This window comes from Gracilinanus agilis, chromosome 1, assembly GCF_016433145.1.
Source record: "Gracilinanus agilis isolate LMUSP501 chromosome 1, AgileGrace, whole genome shotgun sequence".
Lineage (NCBI taxonomy): Eukaryota > Metazoa > Chordata > Mammalia > Didelphimorphia > Didelphidae > Gracilinanus > Gracilinanus agilis.
In genome coordinates, this window is record NC_058130.1 from 423951960 (window position 1) to 423977813 (window position 25854).

At 35.9% G+C, this 25854-nt stretch overlaps 1 protein-coding gene across 1 annotated transcript in view; it reads left to right on the forward strand.

Annotated features, from left to right (window-relative positions):
• CEP72 (centrosomal protein 72) overlaps positions 1-25854 on the forward strand; it is a 75702-nt gene that overhangs the window by 30319 nt on the left and 19529 nt on the right. Inside the window, exons 8-10 of the mRNA XM_044665172.1 lie at positions 1715-1847; positions 21456-21649; positions 24026-24152. Of these exons, the coding sequence (XP_044521107.1) occupies positions 1715-1847; positions 21456-21649; positions 24026-24152 (454 nt within the window). The remainder of the gene's footprint in view (positions 1-1714; positions 1848-21455; positions 21650-24025; positions 24153-25854) is intronic.

Below are 25854 nucleotides of genomic sequence, written 5' to 3' on the forward strand. Positions count from 1 at the left end.
TGTCCTTGCAGCTAGAATACAAAGAGGTTTGAATTTGAAGTCAATCGGCCTCAAATCCTTACTCTGTTTTCGCCTATCTATGTAAACTGTGGGCCTTAGTTTCTGTGAAATATAGGGAAAGATCACCCATTAGCTTCAAAACTATGACATTGTGATTCCCTCAGCCAGATAAGTTTTACTCTGGAGAAGGAATTTCTAAAGAGAATATACCAAGTAGGGCATTAACTATAACCTAGATTTTAGTCACATCTTCCAGTTGATTTCTAATATATTTATTGCACCCAAGGTCAGTAGAGATTCTTGGCTGTCAGGTTGCCCTTAAAGTTGGAGAGAATTTCAAATGGCTAGTCCAACCTCTCCCCAAATCATGAATCAACTCAACAGCATTCTCAGTAAGTGGTCATCTATCCTCTTTTTAAAGACTTTAGTGATGGGAAACTCACTGCCCCATTAGGCAATAACATAATTAGTTGCAGTACATTTCTCCATTTTGGAGTCAGGGAATACATTCAAGCCCAGGCAGTAAACTGGGAATAATAATACTTTTTGCATCCCCCATATGACTGGAGTTAGGAAGATATTTTTAAAACTTGATAATACTATGTAAATATGAGCTTTTACTACTATCTTCATCATTATCATTCCATATTTGGATAGTTCTGATTTTTAGGACATTTTTATATGTATTGAGCTGAGTTCTACTCCTCCATGATTTATTTAGCCTTAAGTTGGATAGGGCAGTCATGTAAAAATAAGTCTGATTCCTACTCCATAAAATACTTACATGATTACTAGCTAGCTACCTATGAGATCTTTTACACTGTCTTTTCTAATCTAAGCTAAAAATCTCTTCCTTTGACAGGGTTTCAAGTACTCTTGCTATACTAGTTATTGTTCTTGGATTTAGAGTCAAAAGATCTGACTTTGAACCCTTGCTCTGTTCTTGATTTCCTCTGTGGCCTTGAGCAAATGACTTAATTTCTTTGGGTTTCAGTCTTCATTTATAGAATAAGGAAATTGAAATAAATGACCTCTAAGGTCTCTCCCAGCTCTAATTCATTGATCCTATGTTTTGTGAAAAGAGTTAAGGACACAGTTGTCAGGGTATGACAATAGAATTGGGCAGTTAAAATGAAAAAAAAAATTCTCTTAACAGTTCCTGTGCCTTCCTTTTCTCCCACCCTAATCTCTTATTCACCAAAAACTTGACCTCCTGAGGAGAATTTAAATCAGGTCTTGTAGTCCTACAACTACTTTTCCTGCTTTGACTTCCACTCAAAGTCATTAATAATATGAACAGACAGGAGCAAGAAACACCAGATATTTACAAGTACTAATGAAAACTCATTTCTTGACAGCTGGTACATATTATTTCCTTTTTCCCATTTATCAATTCCTTGTCTAGGGCCTAACAGTTTTGTTTCTTCAAATGATCTTCATATGAAGTAGTAGAGAATTTCCTATCTCCATGTAAAATAGAATGGGGACATAAATCCTTCTCTGGCTATTACATGGATTATGGAAGTTATCTTAAGCCAAAAAGCTTCCCCAGGATGAGTGACATAATTATAGGGATTGTGGTGGTACCAGCTGTTAGGTATAAATACATTTTGGGGGCCTATACCTTATTAATAAATGCTAGAATTTAAGCAATAGTACATTTGATGTTACACAAAATTAAAAAGAATCTTTATAATCTTATTTTCTAATTCAGGCATCAAGTTCTCATTCAACACAGACACTGAATAAGGATGTATTCAAAATTACTCTCTTGGATACTCTTTTGGATTTGGTGGATAAATATTGGAATGGTCGTAAATCACTGCATTCCAATGAGAAGTTTCTGTGTAAGTCAAAACAAAACAAGCAAACAAACATAGTGCTTAATAATTAATAATTATAATTATTAATAATTCCAGGAATTGATGAGCCCAGCATTTGATTGTTGAATTGGGTTCTTAGAAATACATTAATTTTACTTGTTCCTTAGATACTTACTTTGTATAACCGGGGGAATTACATGAATTTTTTTGTTATGAGACATTTCAACAGGAGAGAGAATACAACTGGCATAGTCAGGTGCACGGTTGAGAACCCATATAAAACTTTGCTAAGGTTGGATTGGGACAAACCTATACTGCTTCATCCAAGACCTGTGCTTTTTTTTAATTTTTAAAATTTTTTATTGATTAAGAAAAATTTTCCATGATTCCATGAATGTTCTTTCTCTCCCCTCCTCTCACTCCCCTCCCATAGCCAATATGCAGTTCCACTGGTCATTGATCAAGATCTATTTCCATATTCTTGATATTTGCACTAGGGTGATCATTTAGAGTCTACATCCCCAATCATATCCCCACCAATCCCTGTGATCAAGCAGTTATTCTTTTTTTTTAAAACAATAATAAATTTTTCACTTAAGTTTTCTGAAGTTATATATCCAAATTGTCTCCATCTCTCCTCTCCTCCCCACTCCTGGAGATGGCAGGCAATTCAGTTTGGGTTATATATATATATATATATATGTATTATCACGCAAAACACATTTCTATATTGTTCATTTTTGTGAGTGACTAATCTTATAAAACCAAAACACCTAAATATACCAAATAAAAAAGGGAAAAATCATCTGCATTCCTACTCCTGCAGTTTTTAGAGGTGACTAGCATTCTTTGTCATAAGTCCCTCAGAGTTGTCCTGGATCATTATATTGCTGAGAGTAGTTAAATTTAGCATTTTTGATCACTTTCCACAATATTGCTTACTGTGTACAGTGTCTCCTGGTTCTGCTTATTTTACTCTGCATCAGTTTACCTAGGTCTTTCCAGCTCTTTCTCTTCAGCATTCCTTATAGCATAATAGTATTCCATCACCCATTCCACAATTGATGGACATCTCTTAGTTTCCGATTCTTTGCCACCACAAAAATATTTTTGTACAAGTAGATCTTTTCCCATTAAAAAAAATCTCTTTGGGATACAAATCTAGCAGTAGTATTACTTGATCAAAGGGTATATGCATTGTTTTAGAGCCCTTTGGGCATAATTCCAAATTGCCCTCCGGAATGGTTGGATCAGTTCACAAACTCCACCAGCAATGCATTAATGTCCCAATTTTGCCACATCCTTCCCAACATTTGTCATTTTCCTTTACTGCCATATTGGCCAATCTGATAGGTTAGGTATAAGGTGGTACCATAGAGTTGTTTTCATTTGCATTTCTCTAATCAAGAAGAATTTCGAACTTTTTTCATATGGTTATTGGTAGCTTTGATATTTTTTCCATCTGAAAACTGTTTATTCATCTATTTTGACCATTTGTCAGTTAGGGAATTATTGTTTTTTATTTTTTAAAGAAATTGTGACTACTGCTATTGCATCTACAAAATTTCTATTCTATGACTCATGTTTGGTATTTTGTGCCCTGGATTTTCCAAGACTTTATCAATGGAGCATAACTTTGACAGCTTCCGCCAAGTTGCAGATAGTTTAAATATGAACCCAGTAGCATAATATGTCTTGTGGACAAAGATTAGCTAAGTTATAGAGGTCATTGCCAGTAGATTGACTACAGAATGATGAATTCTTTAATGATGGCAATCTATGAAACAAGAGTAATAAGTGATTCAGTGCTGAGCGGTCCGTTTTTGTTGAGAATGTGGGTAGAGAGGTGCAAAAGGGCACTGAGGTTACAGAGAATTATATCGTTTTTGTTCCCACAAATAAACAACTGTTGTTAAATACGAACTATTTGTTCTGAAACTATGAATTGATATATTGCTGGAAGAATTGAACTGTATCAGTTCTTATAGTTCTTAATGTAAATGAACCAGAAATCATAAGGAGCTGCTAGTAAATTAAAGGATTAGTCAATCAACAAGTATTTCTTAAGTGCTTACTAAAGATAAAAATACAATGAATAAAACAATCTCTACCTTTAAGGAATTGCATTCTAATGGAGAATTTATGGTTGATTGCTATCCTTTGTACTCAAATACTAAAGGGACATCATTGGTATGATGTCATTTGCCTTAAGCATGAATTGGATTTAATTGAGGCAGAGATGTTCTGTGTCACCCTCAATGTCTCTTCCAGAGTACCTAAAGTCCAATGACAACTCTAAAATCAAGATGACTGATGATGGCCTGGGATGCAGTGAATGACCTTGGCTTCTATGTCTAAACAAGCTCTAAACACTCCACAGCCCTTGCTTCTTTGGAATTGTTCTCAACTGTCCTTTCTGTGGGAGGGCTTCGTATGCATGCCCCTCTAGCTCACTGATGGATTTGAGGCCTGTGGGTTACACTCAACCTGATTTAGCTGGCCTGCTGAGACTGTTTACCAGGGTGTGGCCAGTCCACATGCCACAGGTTTTTTTTTTTTAATTTATTTTTATTTTTTAGAAAAATTTTCCATGGTTACATGATTTATGTTCTTACTTTCCCCTTCACCCGCCCCCCTGAGCCCCCCTCCCCCATAGCCAACTCACATTTCCACTTTTTTTAAAAATTTTTAATCATTTATTAATATTAATTTTTAACATGGTTACATGATTCATGCTCCTACTTTCCCCTTCACCCCCCACATTCCCCCCACCCATGGCCTATGCACATTTCCACTGGTTTTGTCATGTGTCCTTGATCAAGACCCATTTCCAAATTGTTGGTAGTTGCATTGGTGTGGTAGTTCCGAGTCCACATCCCCAATCATGTCCTCCTCACCCCATGCATTCAAGCATTTGTTTTTCTTATATGTTTCCTCTCCTGTAGTCCTTCCTCTGAATGTGGGTAGCATCTTTACCATAAATCCTTCAGAGCTGTCCTGTGTCATTGCTTTCTGCTGGTACAGAAGTCCATTGCATTCGAATTTTACCATAGTATATCAATCTCTGTGTACAGTGTTCTTCTGGCTCTGCTCCTTTCACTCTGCATCAGTTCCTGGAGGTCTTTCCAGTTCACCTGGAACTCCTCTAGTTTATTATTCCTTTTAGCACAATAGTATTCCATCGCCGGCATATACCACAGTTTGTTCAGCCATTCCCCAATTGAAGGACATACTCTCCTTTTCCAGGTCTTTGCCACCACAAAAAGCATGGCTATAAATATTTTTGTATAAGTCTGTTTATCTATGATCTCTTTGGGGTACAAACCCAACAATAGTATGGCTGGATCAAAGGGCAGGCATTCTTTTATAGCCCTTTGAGCATAGTTCCAAATTGCCAGCCAGAATGGTTGGATCAGTTTACAACTCCACCAGCAATGCACTAATGTCCCAATTTTGCCACATCCCCTCCAGCATTCATTACTCTCCCCTTCTTTCATTTTAGCCAATCTGCTAGGTGTGAGGTGATACCTCAGAGTTATTTTGATTTGCATTTCTCTAATTATTAGCGATTTAGAACACTTTCTCATGTGCTTATTGATACTTTTGATTTCTTTATCTGAAAATTGCCTATTCATGTCCCTTGCCCATTTATCAATTGGGACAATTGATTTAGCTTCTTGTATATTTGAATAATTAGACCCCTGTCAGAGGTTTTTGTTATAAAGATTTTTTTCCAAGTTTGTTGTTTCCCTTCTGATTTTGACTACATTGTTTTTGTTTGTACAAAAGCGTTTTAGCTTAATATAATCAAAACCATTTAATTTACATTTTGTAATTTTCTCTAACTCTTGCTTAGTTTTAAAATCTTTCCTTTCCCAGAGATCTGACAAGTATACTATTCTGTGTTCACTTAATTTACTTATAGTTTCCTTCTTTATATTTAAGTCATTCACCCATTCTGAATTTATCTTGGTGTAGCGTGTGAGATGTTGATCTAAAACTAATCTCTCCCATATTGTTTTCCAATTTTTCCAGCAGTTTTTGTCAAATAGTGGATTTTTGTCCCAAAAGTTGGGCACCTTGGGTTTATCATACACAGTCTGGCTGATGTCATTTACACCAAGTCTATTCCACTGATCTACCCGTCTGTCTCTTAGCCAGTACCATATTGTTTTGATGACTGCTGCTTTATAGTATAGTTTAATATCTGGTACTGCTAGGCCATGTTCCTTCATTTTTTTTTTTCATTATTTCCCTTGATATTCTTGATCTTTTGTTCTTCCAAATGAACTTTGTTATATTTTTTTCTAATTCAGTAAAAAAGTTTTTTGGTAGTTTGATAGGTATGGCACTAAATAAGTAAATTAATTTGGGAAGAATGGTCATTTTTATTATGTTAGCTCATCCTACCCATTAGCTATCAATGTTTTCCCAATTGTTTAGATCTAGTTTTTTTTTTTTTTTTTAAACCCTTAACTTCCGTCTTGGAGTCAATACTGTGTATTGGCTCCACAGCAGAAGAGTGGTAAGGATAGGCAATGGGAGTCAAGTGACTTGCCCGGGGTCACACAGCTGGGAAGTGGCTGAGGCCAGATTTGAACCTAGGACCTCCCTAGGGCTGGCTCTCAATCCTCTGAGCTACCCAGCTGCCCTCTAGATCTAGTTTTAATTGTTTGGAAAGTGTTTTGTAGTTGTGTTTCTATAATTCCTGTGTTTGTTTTGGTAGATAGATTTCTAAGCATTTCATATTGTCTAGGGTGATTTTAAATGGTGTTTCTCTTTCTACCTCTTGCTGCTGTGATGTGTTGGAAATATATAGAAATGCTGATGATTTATATGCATTTATTGTGTATTCTGCAACTTTGCTAAAGTTGTTAATTGTTCCTACTAGCTTTTTAGTTGATTCTCTAGGATTTTTTAAGTATACATCATATCATCTGCAAATAGTGATAGCTTAGTCTCCTCATTGCCTATTTTTATACCTTCAATTTCTTTTTCTTCTCTAATTGCTACTGCTAGTGTTTCTAGTACAATGTTAAATAATAGAGGTGATAATGGGCATCCTTGTTTCACACCTGATCTTACTGGGAAGGCTTCTGATTTATCCCCATTGCATATGATGCTTGTTTATGGTTTATATATACTGTTTACTATTTTTAGGAAAGGTCCTTCTATTCCTATACTTTCTAATGTTTTCAATAGGAATGGTTGTTGTATTTTCTGAAAAGCTTTTTCAGCATCTATTGAGATAATCATGTGATTTTTGTTTGTTAGCTTGTTGATATGGCCAATTATGTGGATGGTTTTCCTAATGTTGAACCATCCTTGCATTCCTGGTATAAATCCCACCTGATCATGGTGGATGATCTTCTTAATTACTTGCTGGAGTCTTTTCATTTGTATTCTATTTAAGATTTTTGCATCTATGTTCATTAGGGAGATTGGTCTGTAGTTTTTTTTTCATCTGTTTTTGATCTACCTGGCTTTGGAATCAGTATCTTATTTGTGTCATAAAAGGAGTTTGGTAGGATTCCTTCTTTGCTTATTATATCAAATAATTTGTATAGTATTGGGATTAGTTGTTCTTTGAATTCACTTGTGAATCCAACAGGCCCTGGCAATTTTTTCTTAGGGAGTTCTTTGATGGCTTGTTCAATTTCTTTTTCTGATATGGGATTATTTAATTAATCTATTTCTTCTGCTATTAATCTAGGCAATTTATATTTTTGTAAATATTCATCCATATCTCCTAGATTGCTGTATTTATTGCCATATAATTGGGCAAAATAGTTTTTAATGATTGCCTTAATTTCCTCTTCATTAGAGGTAAGGTCTTCCTTTTCATCTTTGATACTGTTAATTTGGTTTTCTTCTTTCTTTTTTTTTTTATATTAGATTTACCAGTACTTTGTCTATTTTATCTGATTTTTCAAAATACCAGCTTCTAGTCTTATTTATCAATTCAATAGTTCTTTTACTTTTGATTTTATTAATTTCTTCTTTGATTTTTACTATTTCTAATTTAGTTTTCATCTGAGGATTTTTAATTTGTTCATTTTCTAGTTTAAGTTGCATGCCCTATTCATTAAACTCTGCCCTCCCTAATTTGTTAATATGTGCACTCAGTGATATGAATTTTCCCCTTAGAACTGCTTTGACTGTATCCTATAGGTTTTGGTAAGAAGTCTCATCATTGTCATTGTCTTCAGTGAAATTATTAATTGTTTCTATGATTTGTTCTTTTACTAAATTATTGTGGAGAATCATATTATTTAATTTCCAAGTAGTTTTTGGTTTGCCTCTCCATGTATTTTTTTTTTTTAACCCTTGTACTTCGGTGTATTGTCTCATAGGTGGAAGATTGGTAAGGGTGGGCAATGGGGGTCAAGTGACTTGCCCAGGGTCACACAGCTGGGAAGTGGCTGAGGCCGGGTTTGAACCTAGGACCTCCTGTCTCTAGGCCTGACTCTCACTCCACTGAGCTACCCAGCTGCCCCCTCCATGTATTCTTACTAATAACTTTTTATTGCGTTATGATCTGATAAGGTTGCATTTATTATTTCTGCTTTTTTGCATTTGTTTGCCATGTTTCTATGCCCTAGTACATGGTCAGTCTTTGTGAATGTTCCATGTGCTGCTGAAAAGGTATATTCCTTTTTGTCCCTATTTATTTTTCTCCATATATCTATTAACTCTAATTTTTCTAGGATTTCATTCACCTCTCTTATCTCTTTCTTCTTTATTTTTTGGTTTGATTTATCTAGATCTGATAGGAGAAGGTTGAGGTCACCCACTAGTATAGTTTTGCTATCTATTTCGTCCTTGAGTTCCACTAGCTTCTCCTTTAGAAAATTGGCTATACCATTTGGTGCTGCATACATGTTGAGTACTAATATTTCTTCATTGTTTATACTGCCTTTTATTAGGATCTAATTACCTTCCCTATTTCTTTTAACCAGATCTATTTTTACTTTGGCTCTTTCCGAGATTATGATGGCAACCCCTGCCTTCTTTTTCTCATTTGAAGCCCAATAGATTTTTCTCCTTCCTTTCATTTTCACTCTATGTATGTCTGCCTGTCTCGTGTGTTTCTTGTAGACAATATATGGTAGGGTTTTGGTTTCTAATCCACTCTGCTATTTGCTATGGTTTTATGGGCGAGTTCATCCTATTCACATTCAGAGTTATAATTATCAACTGTGTATTCCCAGACATTTTGATTCTCTCTCCTTGACTTGTCTTTTCTTCTTTGGCAGGATAGAGGATATAAGGTAGCCCTAACAGCCACTTAGAGAAAGCTTCAGGTGGGGGAAGGGAAGCAGGAACGTGAGACTGAGAAAGGACCTGCCTTAACTCAGCTCTCAGGTGGTTTTGTAATCAATGGGGTTAGGAAAGTTGGATACAAAGATTCAATAGATAATTTGTTGCAAGGGTAAGCCCTATTTGACTATTTAAAATATCAAGTTTAAACTAACACTCTGAACTACCCTCCTTTCAAACCCTCACAGAAATTCAGGCAGGGAAGGTAGGTTAGAAAGATTCAAAGGAAATAACTAAGCTAACAAATTTTTAAGAGAAAAGCTGCAAAATATAGGCCAGGTTTCAATCTAAAGAAGGAGCTCAGATGGACCCTGGTTCTCTCCATGAGTTCCTAGGACTAACTGTCCTCTTTCCAAGATTCTAAACTCTTCTTAACTTACAGGAGAATTCTGCAAAGCAGTTATGCCCCATGTCTGCACCACAGTTATCCTAACTATGGCTCCCTGGTATTTGAATGACTTCTTCTTAGCAGCTTGTAATATTTTTTCCTTAGTCTGGTAGTTTTTGAATTTGGCTATAATATTTTTGGAAGTTGTCAGTTGTGGATTAAATGTGATCTGTGGATTCTTTCTATTTCCACTTTCCCCACCTTGTTCGAGAATGTCAGGACAGTTCTCTTGTATAATTTCCTGTGGGATGATGTCCTGTAGGATGATTGTCATGATCAGTAATTCCTAAATTGTCTCTTCGAGATCTGTTTTCCAGATCAGTGGTTGTGTCAATGAGGTGTTTCATATTTTCCTCAAATTTTTCATTTTTAAAATTTTGTTTTATATATTCTTGCTGCCTTGTGAAGTCATTTACTTCTAGTTGTTGAATTCTAATTTTTAAAGAATGAATTTCATCCCTGGCTTTTTCCTCATCCTTGTCTGGTTTTTCTTTGTAGATCAGATCATCTTTCATCTTCTTTGCTTCATTTTTCAGCTGGTCAATTTGGGCTTTTAAGACATTATTTTCTTGTTTTAGATCATATATTTCCTTTTCCCAATTGTTTTCAGCCTCTGTTGATTGTTTTCTGAGTTCTTGAGTTATTTGAGTTTTGAGTGCTTGAGTTGATTGAATTTTGAGTTCTTCCAAAACCTTTGTCCATTTCACTGGAGTTTCTATGTTTTTGCTTGGTGTTCCTTTATCTTCTTCTGGTCCATTTGCTCTGTTCAACTTCTGGATAGAAACTGTCTATTGTGGTTTCTTTTTTCTTTTTCTGTTGTTTACTCATGTTTTTTTTCCTTCTTTCTCCCCTGTAGTTGGCTGTAATTTTGATCCTCTGATCATATTTTTTTATCTGTGGGTTTGGACTATTCAGCCCTGGGAGGGCTTCTTTTCTGTTTTGTTGATTAATTAGGTTAGTAGGACCTAGGCCAGATTTTCCCCAGCTGGTGGCAAAAGCTAAAGAAGTGAATTTGACTACTTTCCTTATAGTCTCTGGGGGAGGGTTGTTGGAGCTTCCCTGTCCTCTGAAGACTTCTGCAATTCTGATAGGATTAAGTCATGTGGGGATTGATCTGCACAGCTCCAAGTGCCTTGAGGTTAGATTTTACCCAGCTGGTAGTAAAAGCCAGAGAGGTGAGTTGGGCTTCATTCACTCTAGTCTGTGGGGGAGGGGTGTTGGAGCTTCCCTGCCCTCTGAAGACTTCTTGTCTGCTGTATTGATACTATTAAACCTGGGTGTGGTCTTGAGGTCAAAGCCTCAAGGGAAAGGGCCCATCCTCTCCCCCCCATGATGGAGGGTATGTTCACTTTCTCTGGGTTTATTCAGCAGGTTCCCTGTTGTCTGATCAAAGCCTTGAGTTTGACACAGCTATGCCAGTGAGGCACTTCCTTGGACTAGTGCCCCAGGCCCCCCCGCCCCATATTCCAGGATTCACTGGAGACTCGGCTGGGTTCTTCCTCCTTTCTTTCCCCTCCCACCTGAGAGTTCCAAGAATTCAGCCTTTTTTTCCTCTCTCTACCCCCACTCCCCCCATACCTTTTAAGTTGGCTTCAGTTGGAGGATCCCCTGGCTCTGTTGTGTTTTCATATTTTGTTTTCTGTTCCCTTGGAGCCCTTTGGGCTTGATTGGTGATGAAGAGCCTTATGGAGGTCTGGAGCCTTGCTGCTTCTAAGCCACCATCTTCCCAGAATCCATGCCACAGGTTCTTGAAGTCACAGGTTGGAGTTGGGTGATAGGTAGAAACCAAAGAAGTCACATTGAAAAAGGTTCAGCAAGCCCTCACACCAAAGGTATTAGTGTTCCCTGAACACTCCATATACCCCAGAGTATCTGGAGAATTTATACATATACAATATGAATAACAAGTATATTTTTTACCTATATGTTTATGTCATAAGCACAAAGTAGTTACATATAGCACAGTTTGAGTCAGTCAATAAGCACTTATTAATTACTTGTCATGTGTCAGACACTATACCCAATGTTGGGAATACAAAGAAAAGAAAAAGATAGTTCCTGCTTACAAGGTTTCTGATATAATCATCCTCAGATAAGAATATACAGGAGCTCCTTGGCTTCCTGTTTTAAAAAATATCCTGGGTAGGAAATGCTTCTACTCATTTAAGGCAATAATATCTCTTATAATAAAATATATAAAAGCTTTATCCTTTAAGACAACAATTCTTAAGGATTTAAAGTAAAAGTTAAAAATACCTCTTGTAAAATTACAAGGTAATATTCAAAGCATGGAAACTTCAAGGTTCTTTACCAAGACAGAATAAATTTTAAAAACATGTGCTCTTATAAATACAGTATACATAAGGCAAGTTACAACATAAAAAATGTGTAGGAAATATAACGTGAGTATCAGAGTAACAAGCTGGTCAAAACCTCTTACCACTTCTAATAGATTTTTCTCATTATTTGGGAGTTACAATAAAATCATAAACAGAATTAATCTAGCAGCCACAAACTTCATTAACGTAAAATGATTTAGTGCAACAGGAAAATCAATGAAATAAACAAGATTAATTTACAAAACTAATTAACAAAATACAGTAAGATATAGTCTTTTTAAAACAGAAATAAAACTCATTCAGTTCCGAGGTTTAAAAGTTCACCCCTTGTTCAATTTAAGGTTCTTTTGATTTAGTTCTGCTGAGTTTAAGGAGTTTTTTTTATAATCAGTCTTTGCTCTCAGTTCAAAGTTCTGAGCAGGTATGGGGGTGAATATTTCTTCCCCTGAGTTCAGTTTTTAATCACAAGCAAGTCTGAATAGGCCATGCGGCCCCATTAAAGGTAAATGCTAGGTCCACGTGGTGTCGGGTCATGGGCTCAGGGCTAGAGAAAAACTTAAAGTCAGTTTTGTAGAAAATCCCAGGTAGAGCTTGTGGGGGTGCCTAAATTAGGTCTTTAGAGAAACACGTGGAGGGCTAGAATGCAGGCCATTACCAAACCAAGAGGGGGGGGGGGTAGTGGGGACAATACCAAATCCTAAGGAGCAGCGGTGGAAGTCTCCGAAGATCTAGGCAAAAGTGGTAGGTCATTGCTGTTGGGGCTCCGGGTTCTGGAACTAGCAGGATTAGCAGCAGGATCGAAGAAGAGGCACTGGAATGCTGGCAGGCTTGTGGTATGGCAGGAATGTAGATCAGCAGCAGAGACACACTGGCTGGGCTCTGGCATTTTAGTTTTAAAGCCAAAAGCCAAAATGGGCTGGCCTTACCTCCCAAGGTGTATTGGGCTAGACTGGCTGGCTGAGTCCCGCTGGAGGCGAAAACGTGTTGTTGCTTTTAGCAAAAGCATGGCAAGGAAAGCCACTTTCCTTTTTAAAAAAAGTGCTCAAAAGAGCTGAGCCAGATGGCCAAAAAGCAGGCATGGCTATCGTTTCTGAAAGGCTATCTGGAAAATTGAGAATTCGAATTTCGACCGTGTGGTTGCCATAATTATAACAATAAAAAATGATAAAGGCTGCTATAAATATAAAAATTAGTAATTTAATTAAAGCCATGCTGATAGATAAAGTCATTAGACCACGCGCTTGTAAGAATTCAAAACTGCTGCCCGCGCCATTATTGTCTCCCGTCTCTTCCCGAGTCTGCTGGCCAAGAGGCCACTCCCCCCTAACCCAGGAGCTTTTAAACTGTTCAGTGTGGAGACGTAGGCGTTCCCACACCCAAAGAACCAGAAACGGAAACCCGTTGGAACACGGGAAATGTAGTTTGATAATTTCCATGTGTCCATAGAAAATATATATACTTTTAGATGGCATCTCCCAAATTTCACTTTTACAGCATAGAGGTAGTAAATTAATCCATAGGAGCTGATGAGATCACCAAGTGAAATAGTATATAGAGAAAAGAGCCTAGGATAGAGTACTGTGGAACACTGACTACTAGCAGGTGTTAGTTAGATGAGGTTACAATCAGATAGGAAGAACATGATAGTGTCATGAGAAATTAAGAGAAGGGAGTATCAAAGAAATGAAAGATCAGTAGTGTCAAAGGCTACAAGACCAGAACAGTAAGAACGAGAAAAAATGTATTAGATTTGATGGTTAAATCATTGGTAATGTTGGAGAGAGTTTCATTTGAATTATGGGGTTGAAAGCCAGATTATAGAGAGTTTGGAAGAAAGATGAAAGTAAGTGGAGGCATTGGTTATATTTGACCTTCTAATGGAAATTAATCATAAAAAGGAGACATGGAGAGACACTTGTTGAAATGATTATCTGGGACAAGATGGATGGCACTTTGAATGACAGGACCGGCAGTTGAGAACCTTGTAATGTCCCTAGGTGCCATGAGCCAAGGGCAAAAAGCAGTTGGCCCCAGTCCTATAAATACCCCCAAGTGAAAAGATAAAGAGGCTCAGATTGGAGCAGGGACTTGGGAAGGTGGGAGGTGAAGGATGAAGGGTAGGCCTGAAACCTGTTATCCTAATGAAAGAGCTAGAGAGCAATCACCATCATTGTTAATAAAGCTGAGAGAGTTTACTGATATCATCAATCAAGATCATCAAATAGCCTTCCCTAATCTCTGGCTTGGCTATGGCCAAGTCAGGTCAGAGTTAGAGAGAGGGTGAAGAACCACCAGTTCCCACTGAACCTAGCAATCTCTAGACCTTGATCATTCGCCTGGTTAATTAGCAGTATGGTTCCTAAATCCTCAGTCCTATTACTTTGTTTCCTAACCCCATTAATAGATTTAAATACAGTGTTTACCATCAAGTACCTTTCCTGAGTGTTGATTATACCAAAGCCCTTGGGAAGGGGAGATCAATATGTAGTCAAATTTCACCGTTATTCAATAGCTAATCAATAGCCCTTATCAACAAATATTCCAACCCCAGGTTGGGACCTAGAGAAGTTAACCATCCACACAACCTCTCAGGGGTTCCCTGCCTGGGCAAACTGTTAGAAGGGAATAACTGACAAGCCTATCCAACCAAGTCTGACAGGGAGGAGAGGCATAGCTTTTTACCAGCAACAACTGCACAGAGGCCTGTGAGAGGAGGATGTCCTTTCTCCCTTACCAAATCCAAGCAGCTTAGGCTTGGGCATATAATCTACCTCCATCTATACCGTCTATTCTCTAAGATCCTCAGATATCTATATAACACAATGAATCATCTAATTGTGTTTTGAGAATGAGAGAGACATATTTTGGGCAGTTGGGAATTAGAAAGGGAAAGACTGAAGATAAGTAAGAGAGTAGGGATAATAGAGAGGGCATTCTGCTACAGAAGACAGGATAGAACAAGATCACTTGCTTGTAGAAGAGTTTGTCTTGGCAAGAAAGGCCAGCTCTTCACATAGGACTGAAGTGAAGGAAGAGATGCAAAAGGCATCTGAATTTTGTGAGATGAGGGGGAAAAGAGGAAGCTCTTGGCAAATGGTGATTCAAAAATAGTTACCACTTTAGGAGATTGTAGGTCCACCTTTCACTTGATGATTCCAAGTGAATACTGTAGGTCCAATTTTGGGATGTGAAAGGGACATTGTTTAGTCAATTTTTGGATTGCTCTAAACTGTAAGAAGCCAAAATTTACTTTTCTAAAACTTCCAGCCAATTACTCCTATTTCTGCGCTCAGGTTAACTTGGTTTTGAAAATTTTATCAAGTTCTTAATATTATTTTTTTTAATTCTTCATCCCCTACAATAAATTCTAGTGGATAAACTAAAATTATCTCCATAGTGGTCTTTTAAAAAATTTAGCTCATTAAAAGCACTTAAAGGAGAGATTACCAAGTGTCCAATGAGGTGATGTGTTTTTATCGTCCATGTGTACAGGATGAAACCAATTTTGCCAATTTCTTTGTCTCTAAAATGAACTTATAAGCCCTCCCTTCTCACCTCTATTTCTCTTCCTTCAAAGCACAGCTCAGGTGCTTCCTTCTTTTGTTGTTGTTCAGTCATTTAGTTGTCTGATTCTTTGTGATCCCATAGATCATAGCTTTCAGTGAAGTTTTCTTGGAAAGGATATTGGAATGATTTTCCATTTCCTTATCCAGTGGATTCTTTTGTCATGCAATCAGAAATTAAGTTCAAGATCACAGCTAGGAAGAGTTTGAGACTGGATTTCAACTCAGGTGTTCCTGACTCCAGACCCAATGCTCTTAACCACTGAGACACAGCTGCCTCTCAATCTTTTCATCCCTCCTAAAACATCTTTCCCTTCTTTTCACCCTTTCTAGCTGAGAATCTTGCCTCATATTACCCTGAAAAACTTGGGGAGTAAGAAGAGTAATTTTATATGAGAACTTAAAATGTGGAAACTATGGTGGTATGGTCAGATAAATAGATGGAAAACTAAGAATAGTGCCATAGAAGTCACTGGAGAAGAAAATATCAAATAGGTACCAGAGGTGCTGAAGAGGCAAGTAGGATGAAAACTTGAAAAGACCATTAGGTTCAGCAATCAAGAGGCTGTTAGTAACCTTGGTAAAGGTGGGCTCAGAAACCAATCACAAAAAACATAAGAAAAGAATTGGACATCATGAGAAGTGGTGACAAAAATCTGTCACAAACTCCCGAAAATCTCTTATCCTGCACCAGGAGGAACAATGAAAAAACCAAAGAGAATGGCTATAAGCTCCTTTTCCAGTCTGGTATTGCAAGTTCAGACTGCAAGAATTCTTCAGAAATTCTAAGCAGAGACAAGTGAGGATAAACAGAAGGCAAAGTACACAAGAAACTGACCTAGAGATGGAAAAAGTAACAGACCAGTGCGGTGCTACCTTAAGCCATAGGAAGAAAAAGGATCAGAGCAACACCTAGCAATGCAGTGCTAAGGTAGCCCCAGTCATGGAATTATAGGAGACAGGACCAGGTCAGAATCAGCACTAAAAAATGTCCAGGTCAGTACCTGGAAAAAAAAAAAACAAAACAAGAACAGAGCCTGGAGTTTTACAGAATGCTGCTGTCATTAACATCTGTACAGACTGATCTGTCATGCTCATAGCAAGAGATAAGAGCCAATTATGAGTTCAAGGCTTTGTTCAGAAGAAAATTCAGAGAAAGAAATCAAGTCCAAAACCCAGTTTGAGTGTCTAGGATAGTTATCTCCTACCCAGATATTTCTGCAAAAGGTGGGACTTAATCTTAGCTACCATTTCCAGGACTTAGCAACACCTACTCTTAGCATCCAAGAATACAGAGTGCTGCAGAGTCTGACCCAGGTACAAAATTCCAATCCAAAAATTGAAGCAAGAGCTATAAGTAAACAGAAGAAAATACCAAATACAATGAAGAAACAGTATGGACTAAGAGAAGCCCAAGAGAAAAACTCAAAACAAGAGAGTAACTCCACCACAAATCCAAGTAAAGCTTCTTAGAAAATAAATTCTTGGGATAGATAGGTGGCTTAGAGGATAGAGATGGAAGGTCCTAGGTTCAAATTTGGCCTCAAGGCATTTCTTAGCTGTGTGACTTGGGCAAGTCACATAACTCCAATTGCCTTGCCTAACCTTACTAATTTTCTGCCTTGGAACTGGTACTTTGTGTCAATTCTAAAACAGAAGGTAAGGATTTTTTAAAAAGAAAGAAAGAAAAACCAAATTATTGGCCCAAAACACTAATAAAGCACGTGGGGAAAATTAATTGAAATACAAAATGTAATATGAAAGGAAAGATAAAAGAAAATTAATAGTAAAAATAATAACAGCTAGTATTTATATAATGTTTTAAGGTTTACCAAACACCTTATAAATATTATTTCATTTTATCTTTATAACAACCCTGAAAGTAGGTACTGTTGTTAACCTCAGGCAGACAAAGGCTATGTGATTTAGCCAAGTTTAAACAGTTATGTTCTGAGACCAGATTTGAACTAAGTTCTAACTATAAGCCTCGCATATGTTCCATTTGCACCACCTGCTTGCCTCTAATAGAATAGATGATACTAAAATTTACTCCAAAATTGAATGTCTTAAAATTAATATGAATCAAACTGAAAGTAGTATCTCTGACACTACAAGAAATATTCAAATCAAAGGATAAAGGAAAACAAAAGAAAATTTTTATACTATCAAAGATGATTAAACTATAAAACAAGTCAAAGAGATCATATTCGAATCATTAGATTACCTTGAAAATCAAAACAAAAAGTCTAAATTCTTAATTTCAAGAAATGCTAGACAATAACTGTTCATGTCTTTTAGAACTGGAAGGCAATCTGGACATAGATTTTTACTGGGTTAAATACTGAAAGAAAACTCAAAATGAAAATTCCAAAGGATGTTAGAGCCAAAATCCAAGTTTATAGGTCAGAGAAAAATTACTGCCAGCAGCCAGATGGGGGAAAAAGTTAAAATTGTAAAGAAGTTAAAGTCAGGATCACTAGACATTGCAATTCCTACTTTCAAGGAAAGGAGAACTTGTAATTCAGTTCCAAAAGACAAAAGAAAAAGGCTTAAACCAAGAATAACCTATGTGACAAAGCTGAATTGAATCCTATAGGAGAAAAAAAAATCCATTTTTAATGAAAGAGAGTTTTCAAAAGATTCCTGATAAAAAAAAGATCAAAGTAGAAATCTTGAATTGTGAAAATAGGAGTTATGAGAAACATTGATAAATATCTTTTATCAATTTGAAGGGTCTATATAATGATAAATTATGTACATCCTAACAATGGGGAAAAGAAGGGAACATCTTCAGAACTCTTAATGTCTTCAAGTTACATAGTTTAGTAAGATAGGCACAAAGTCTGAGGGCAGTTTTGTGTTTGAATGGTCCAAGGAGGAAAAAAGTGATTACTTATTGTATATTTCCCTTTTGCCTGTTCTCTAATATTTTTTTTCTATTTGCCTTATTACAGGACAGCTGAATAACAGGACAAAATCAATTTATTGCAAATAGGCTCAATTTTTAAAAAAGGCACAACCAATCAAGAGTATCTCATAACCTATTAAATAGGAAAGAATAACAGTATGGATTGAAAGCAGAAAAAGAGAAACGGGATGGGGGAGGGTAGATAGCTGGGTGGCTCAGTGTATTGAGAGCCAGGCCTAGAGATGGAAGGTCCTGGGTTCAAATTTGGACGCATACACTTCCCAGCCCTGTTGCCTAGCCCTTACCATTCTTCTGCCTTGGAACCAAATACATAGTAAGGATTTAAAAAAAGAGAGAAGCAAGGATGCTACATTATGCTTAATAGAGCCATAGATAAATTCATTACTAGATATGTATCAAATATCCCTTTTAGTCAAGGAAAATGTAGTAATTACTGCTACAATTACAATTCTGCATTACCAGAAGAAAAAGAGAAGTTAATGACCTGAAGAGAACTTTAGAAAACTTAAAAAGATAGACTTCTGATGTGATTACCAAATGGAAACAATTATGAGTTTATATATCTCAGCCCTCCATGGTTCTTTTACAAAAATTGCTGATATTGAAGAAGTTTTATTAATAGAGAGAAACCCAATGAAAAAGAAGAAGAAAACATCAAAATCAGTCCAATTAAAACTTTGTGAAAGATAGTGTCTTTGCCATGAGGGCTACAAAAATGATTGTCTAGGTCAGAAAGGGATACATTATAGTACCCCCTACTATTATAATTTTACTTTATGTGTTTCTATATAATTCAGTTTACTTGTTCTTCAAGTGTTCGTAGTCCATGTTAATAACAAAATCAAAATCCCTCCAATTATATTAATAGATGCTGAAAAAACTTTTGACAAAACAATACCTGTTTCTGTTAAAAGCACTAAAAATGTTCATTCCCTTTGATCTAGAGGCTCCATGACCTTCTCAAGAAATCCATTGTTAAGAATAAAATCCACACGTACTCTAAGCAGAACTTTTTGTGATAGCAAAGGATTGGGGGGGAAAAGTAGGTGTCTGTTGATTGGGAAATCACTAAGCAAATTGTGGTACATGAAAGTTATGTAGTATCACTGTCCTGTAAGAAATGATATATATGAGGCATATAGAAGAGCCTGGAAAGATCTACTAGAACTGATAGAGGGCAAAATAAGCAGTGGAGAAACCATGTATACATTAACTGCCACAATGTAAAATAAAGAACAACAGTAGCAAAATTCAAAAGTGAATGTAACTAGGGGGCAGCTGGGTAGCTCAGTGGAGTGAGAGTCAGGCCTAGAGACAGGAGGTCCTAGGTTCAAACCCGGCCTCAGCCACTTCCCAGCTGTGTGACCCTGGGCAAGTCACTTGACCCCCATTGCCCACCCTTACCAATCTTCCACCTATGAGACAATACACCGAAGTACAAGGGTTTAAAAAAAAAAAAGTGAATGTAACTAAATTATAAAGACTAAGCATGACTCAAATGAAGACAAATGAAGATACCTCTAATCAGCTACCCTTTGGTTAAGGAAGTGAGAAGTATACAAGCATTATATGTTGCACATTTTCAGATTTTTTTTCAATGTCTCAACCAGTTGGGCTTATTTTTCCCTTTAAAAAAATAGTATTATATAAGATGGCTCAGTGAGGAGGGAGAATATTGGGAACAACTATTAAGATAAAAGAAACAGAAGACATCAAAAATTATTTTAAAAACCACAAGAAAGTATGAAAATAATATGGCAAGTAGTAACTATCAAAACCTAAAGTTCCATGTTAAAGAAAAAAACTAGAAGCCTATACAATAAAATCCAAGTAAAGCAAGGATGTCCAGTGTCAGCCCTATTGTTTTACATAGTGTTAGAAATATTACTAGCAATAATCCTAAAAAAATGTCAGAGATAGTAGTAGTCAATATTTGAACCAACATTATATTTGATCTTAAGGATAGCTTAATAAACAGTTAATTAAGAATAAGAGGGTCAGACTTAGGATAATCACTGACAGCTATGTGGAGGACAGATTGTAGTATGCTAGCAACTCTAGATAGTTTGGTGTGCAAAAGACACTTAACTTCCAGATTATCCTCACCCCTATTCTGGTCTTTATTTTTTCAAATTATATTAGCTTATATATCAGTTAATACACAAAAGAAAAGTAAGTGAATAAGAAATTCATACTGCCCAGATTATGGCATACATTTGGATGGATACTTCATCAAGATGCTTTACCAGATCATGTATCTTGAAATAGTAGCCCAGCAGTTAAACAGTGAGCTAGGCCCATAGTTAAATAGGAGGAAGAGAATAGATCGAACTCATTGTGATGTTATTCTCCTAGGTTTATTATCGTTTGGGTCTCTCGGGTCATACTACTTCTAAATGGTCGATTTTTATTTTAAAAAAATGCAGAACTGAGATATATGTAAACTCATTTCTTTTCCCATTCAGTAGTCATTAGTGGTTTCTAAAGTTATTTTGAGGTCATTAACTTTAAGTCATCCTAAGCTTCTTTTTAGCACAAAACTTCATCTTTTAAATAATAGCAATGCAATATAAATGTGAATCATGGAAGGCCACAAATTAAAAAGAATGAAGATCTTCATTGACACACAGAAAAATAGAAATACATTTTAGTTGTAAGTAGGCTGAAATATATTGCCAACTGTGATTTTCATAGAAGTAGCATGAAAGACATTATTGAAGATATATAATTAAAATAAGAGATAAACTCATTATGGAATGAAAGTGAGGAATGAATATCCAGAGTACTGTATTGGTAACCATAAATTTTTTTAATCCTCTTAACATTTTAGATAATCTATGGGAGATTTAAGAGGGACATAGATAAGAATTGCATAGATAAATAGATGTGAATAAATTGCAGTTTGCATTGATACAATACCCATATCATTGTTATCACAGACTGTTAGAGCTGATGCTATCTAAAATTAGAATTTTGAAGACCATATTTTATTTGTAGTAGAGTTGTAAAGGAAGTACTTTGAATATTTAAAACAGATTCCTGATACTATCTTTCATCCTTAAATTATTTTAATACTTGTTTTTTAATTCTCAGATCAGGCAAGACATGTTTTGTCTGCTATACAAGCAGCTGTACCCAATCAGGAAGATTCATCAATCATGAGTGAAAAGATTAGTCACTTGATTTTAGAAAATGAAGCATTACAAAGTCTTGCTGAACAGGAACAGCAGTACAATATGAAGATTAATGAGCTGATGTTGGAATTAAACAATACACATAAAGAGATGGTGAGCCATGCGTGATCATTCTTAGATGTGTAAGGTGGGGGACAGAAGAATAAAGAAGAATAATTAATAGAAGAATAATATTACAGGAAGTAATATTTCTATTGTACTCTTCCCAAGTCTGTCTTATGTTCAGGAGTACAAACAACTTTTGACTTATGAAAGGGGAAGAGTTGTATTTGAAAAGTTTGCTTGTTAAGTTGGTTTGTGTAATTTGGAACACATTTATGCAAAGATATAATATCCCTGGTCAATATGTAAAAGCTTGTTTAGTTCATATGAAGCACACTTATATAATGGTACTATTTCAGCTATAACTAACTGCTATTTGTACCATTGTTTCTGTGGAAAATGAGTTCTAGTTTCTAAAGGATTTCAGAAATTATTTCCTTTCCTCTCGGTGGCTTTTTGGCATAGATACAGCAGGAAGGATATAATTATTTGTTTGAACAAAGGATCTCTCCTATTTCAAAAACTAGCACCTATAGCAGACAGCTTTACTGTATGGAATAAAACTTTACTTTGGTGAAAAATCTGTGAGACCTTATTGGTCCACAGAAAGCCACTAAAACAAAATTCAAGAGAGCCGGACATACTTGGAATCATCAGCAAAACCCACTCCTGGCAAGCAATTTGATATTGGTTATACATATGCAGTTATGCAAAATGTATTTCAATATTAGTCATGTGATCTGCATTCAGACTCCATGAACTCATTCTCTGGAGGTAGATAGCATTTTTTCATTATAAGTCCTTTGCAATCATCTTAGATCATTGTATTGCTGAGAATAGTGAAGTCATTTATAATTGATTACTGTAGTACAATATTGCTGTTACTGTGTACATTGTTCTCCTGGGTCTGCTTATTTCACTTTACATCAATTAATGTAAGTCCAGTTTTTTTCCGAAAACATCCTCCTCATCACTTCTTATAGCACAATAGTATTCCATCATGATCATATACCATACTTTGTTCAGTTGTTTCCCAATGGATGAGTATCTCCTTAATTTTAAATTCTTTGCCACCACAAAAAAGCTGCTATAAATATTTTTGTACATATAGGTCCTTTTTTCTTTTTTATCTTTTTGGGATAGGGTATGCATAATTTTGCAGCCCTTTGGGCATAGTTCTAGATCATTATCCAGAATTTGTGCATTTGTGCCCTAGTTGCCCCCCCCTCCCCAATATTTTTCATTTTCCTTTTCTGACATATTAGCCAATAGGCTAGGTATGGATGGTACATCAGATTTCATTTAATTTGTGTTTCTCTAATCAATAATGATTTAGAATATTTTTTCATATGACTATAGATTGCTTTTATTACTTAGCTTTCTAACTATCTTATACTACTTGCAGAAATTTACTTTCTCTTTAGACTATTCTAATATAAACTATTTGACCAGAAGTGTCAAACGTATGTCCCACAATATTCCTGAGTGCAACCTGTACCAGATTAAAATATAACTGAGAAATACTTTACAAAATAAAATTTAATAATACAATAAAACATATTAAATTACAGTTTTCTAAGACAATATCTTTTTTCTTCCAGGGATCCTTATGTACAATTTAGTGCCTCATGTTTCTGTTGGGTATGACACCATTGTATTAGATTCTTCTGGATTCTTGTTTTGTCATTCTCTTATCACTGCTTCATTCTTCATATATTCCTTGATACCTGGAATAGACTTTTACTAAATTTTCCTATTTTCCTCTGTGATGGCCTTCTAAAAATCTCTTCAGTATTGTCTTTGTCTTCAAATCCCTAATGACACTTTTTTTGGACTTATAAAAATAGTAATGATAACTATATTATTATTTGGGTGACTATTTCTTGTTTACAAAATGCTTCATGTTCATTACTTTTTAACATTCATATGTTTTTTAATATTTGAATACATGTCTTATGTCTTTCAAAAAGTTCCTTAAAGGCAGTGAATTTTGCTTAATTTTGGTAATTCCTTAAAGCACCTAATAATTTAAATTAAAACTGATAAAATTATGAGGAATATTAATACTTTAGAGCAGTAATGAGCAAACTACGGCCTGCGGGTCAGATGCGGACCCCTGAAATGTTCTACTTGCCTGCACCTGCATCACATTATTCCTAATCTGACGAATACAATGAGTAGGATACAGTACAATGAAACTTTGAAATAGTTGCCTTAGAAACAGACTGACAGATGAGCATTTCCTTTCTTTTGGCCCCCTCCTTAAAAAGTTTGCCCATTACTGCTTTAGAGAGTTCTGTGAATACTTGTATTATCAAAAATAATGAAAAGATCTAATGGCTCAGAGATTAAAATATGCTGTTGCCAAAGCCTAAGGGTAATTTAGTCAGTTTTGTTTTTCTTATATCTGTATGTTTATGCCATTAGGATAGCTTGAAAAAACAATTAAGCAATTCATTGGAAGAAAACAAAAATTTGAAATCACAGTTGTTAAGTGTGGAACAAAATACCAAACATGGAGAGGCTACAACTCTACTAACTGTACAGGTTACTGGTGAGTTTAAAGTTCATTCAGTTACATTTCTTAGATATAAGAAGCCACATTGGTATTGATATATTTATTTTTATTATTTTAGTATTTAATCACATGCAAGATTAAATACTAAATAATAGAAATTATTTTTTATTAATCTAATATACACATCTAAGAATATCCATGTCTTCTAAATTATAAAGCAAGACAAGTAAGAAACAACATGTTGACATACTTTACCTGATGCCATTTTTTTATTTTTAATTTATTTTTAAAAATTAATTTAATTAATTTAGACAATTTTCCCATGGTTACATGATTCATATTCTTTCCCTCCCTTCCTCACTCCCCCATCCCAGAGCCAATGAGCAATTCCACTGGATTTTAAATTGTTCAAAACCTATTTCCATATTATTAATATTTGCAATAGAGTGATAATTTAAAGTCAGCATCCCCAATCATATCCCCATCAAACCATGTGATTGATCATGTTTTTCTTCTGTGATTCTATTCCTATAGTTCTTTCTCCTGGATTCAAATTTGAATCCAAGATCTTGTGTCTCTAGTCCTGGCTCTCAATCCACTGAGCCAAATAGCTGTCTTGAACTTGTATAATATTATTTTTTAATTTAAATTTATTTACTTAAACATTTTTCCCATGGTTATATGATTCATGTTCTTTCTCTCCCCTACCCCCTCCCAGAGCTGACAAGCAATTCCACTGGATTATACATGTATTGTTGCTCAAAACCTGTTTCCACGTTATTCATATTTGTAGTAATGTTTTAATGCCAAACCCCAGTCATATCCCCATTGAACCATCCATCATATGTTTTTCTTCTCCGTTTCTGTTCCCACAGTTCTTTCTCTGATGTGGATAGCTTTCTTTCTCATAAGTTCCTCTGAATTGTCCTGGGTCATTGCATTGCTGCTAGTAGAGAAGTCTATCACATTCAATTGTGCCACAGTGTATCTATCTCTGTGTACAATGTTCTCCTGGTTCTGCTCCTTTCACTCTGCATCAGTTCCTGGAGGTCTTTCCAATTTACATAGAATACCTCCAGTTCATTATTCCTTTCAGCACAATAGAATTCCACCACCATTAGATACCACAGTTTGTTCAGCTATTTCCTAATCGATGGACACCCCCTCATTTTTCAATTTTTTGCCACCACAAAGAGTGTAGCTGTAAATATTTTTGTACAAATATTTTTCCTTATCTCTTTGGGGTAAAGACCAGCAGTGGTATGGCTGGATTGAAGGGCTGGTAGTCTTTTAAAGTGCTTTGGACATAATTCCAAATTGCCTTCCAGAATGGTTGGATTAATTCACAGCTCCACCAGCAATGTATTAGTGTTCCAATTTTGCCACATCCCCTTCAACATTTATTACTTTCCTTTGCTGCCATATTGGTCATTTTGCTATGGGTGAGGTGGTACCTCAGAGTTTTGATTTGCGTTTCACTAAATATGAGAGATTTAGAACGTTTTTTCATGTACTTATTGATAGTTTTGATCTCTTTATTTGAAAACTGCCTATTCATGCCCATTATCCATTTATCAATTGGGGAATGGCTTAATATAGAGAGCCAACTCTATATCAGCAGGGATTTGAATGGCTTAAAGTGGCGTCGGATTGATAAGAACGAAGCAGAAAATTGAGAACAGCCAGGCTAATGGTTAGCTCAAGACTGCTCCATCAGGCATTGAGCTTGGGGTTTATT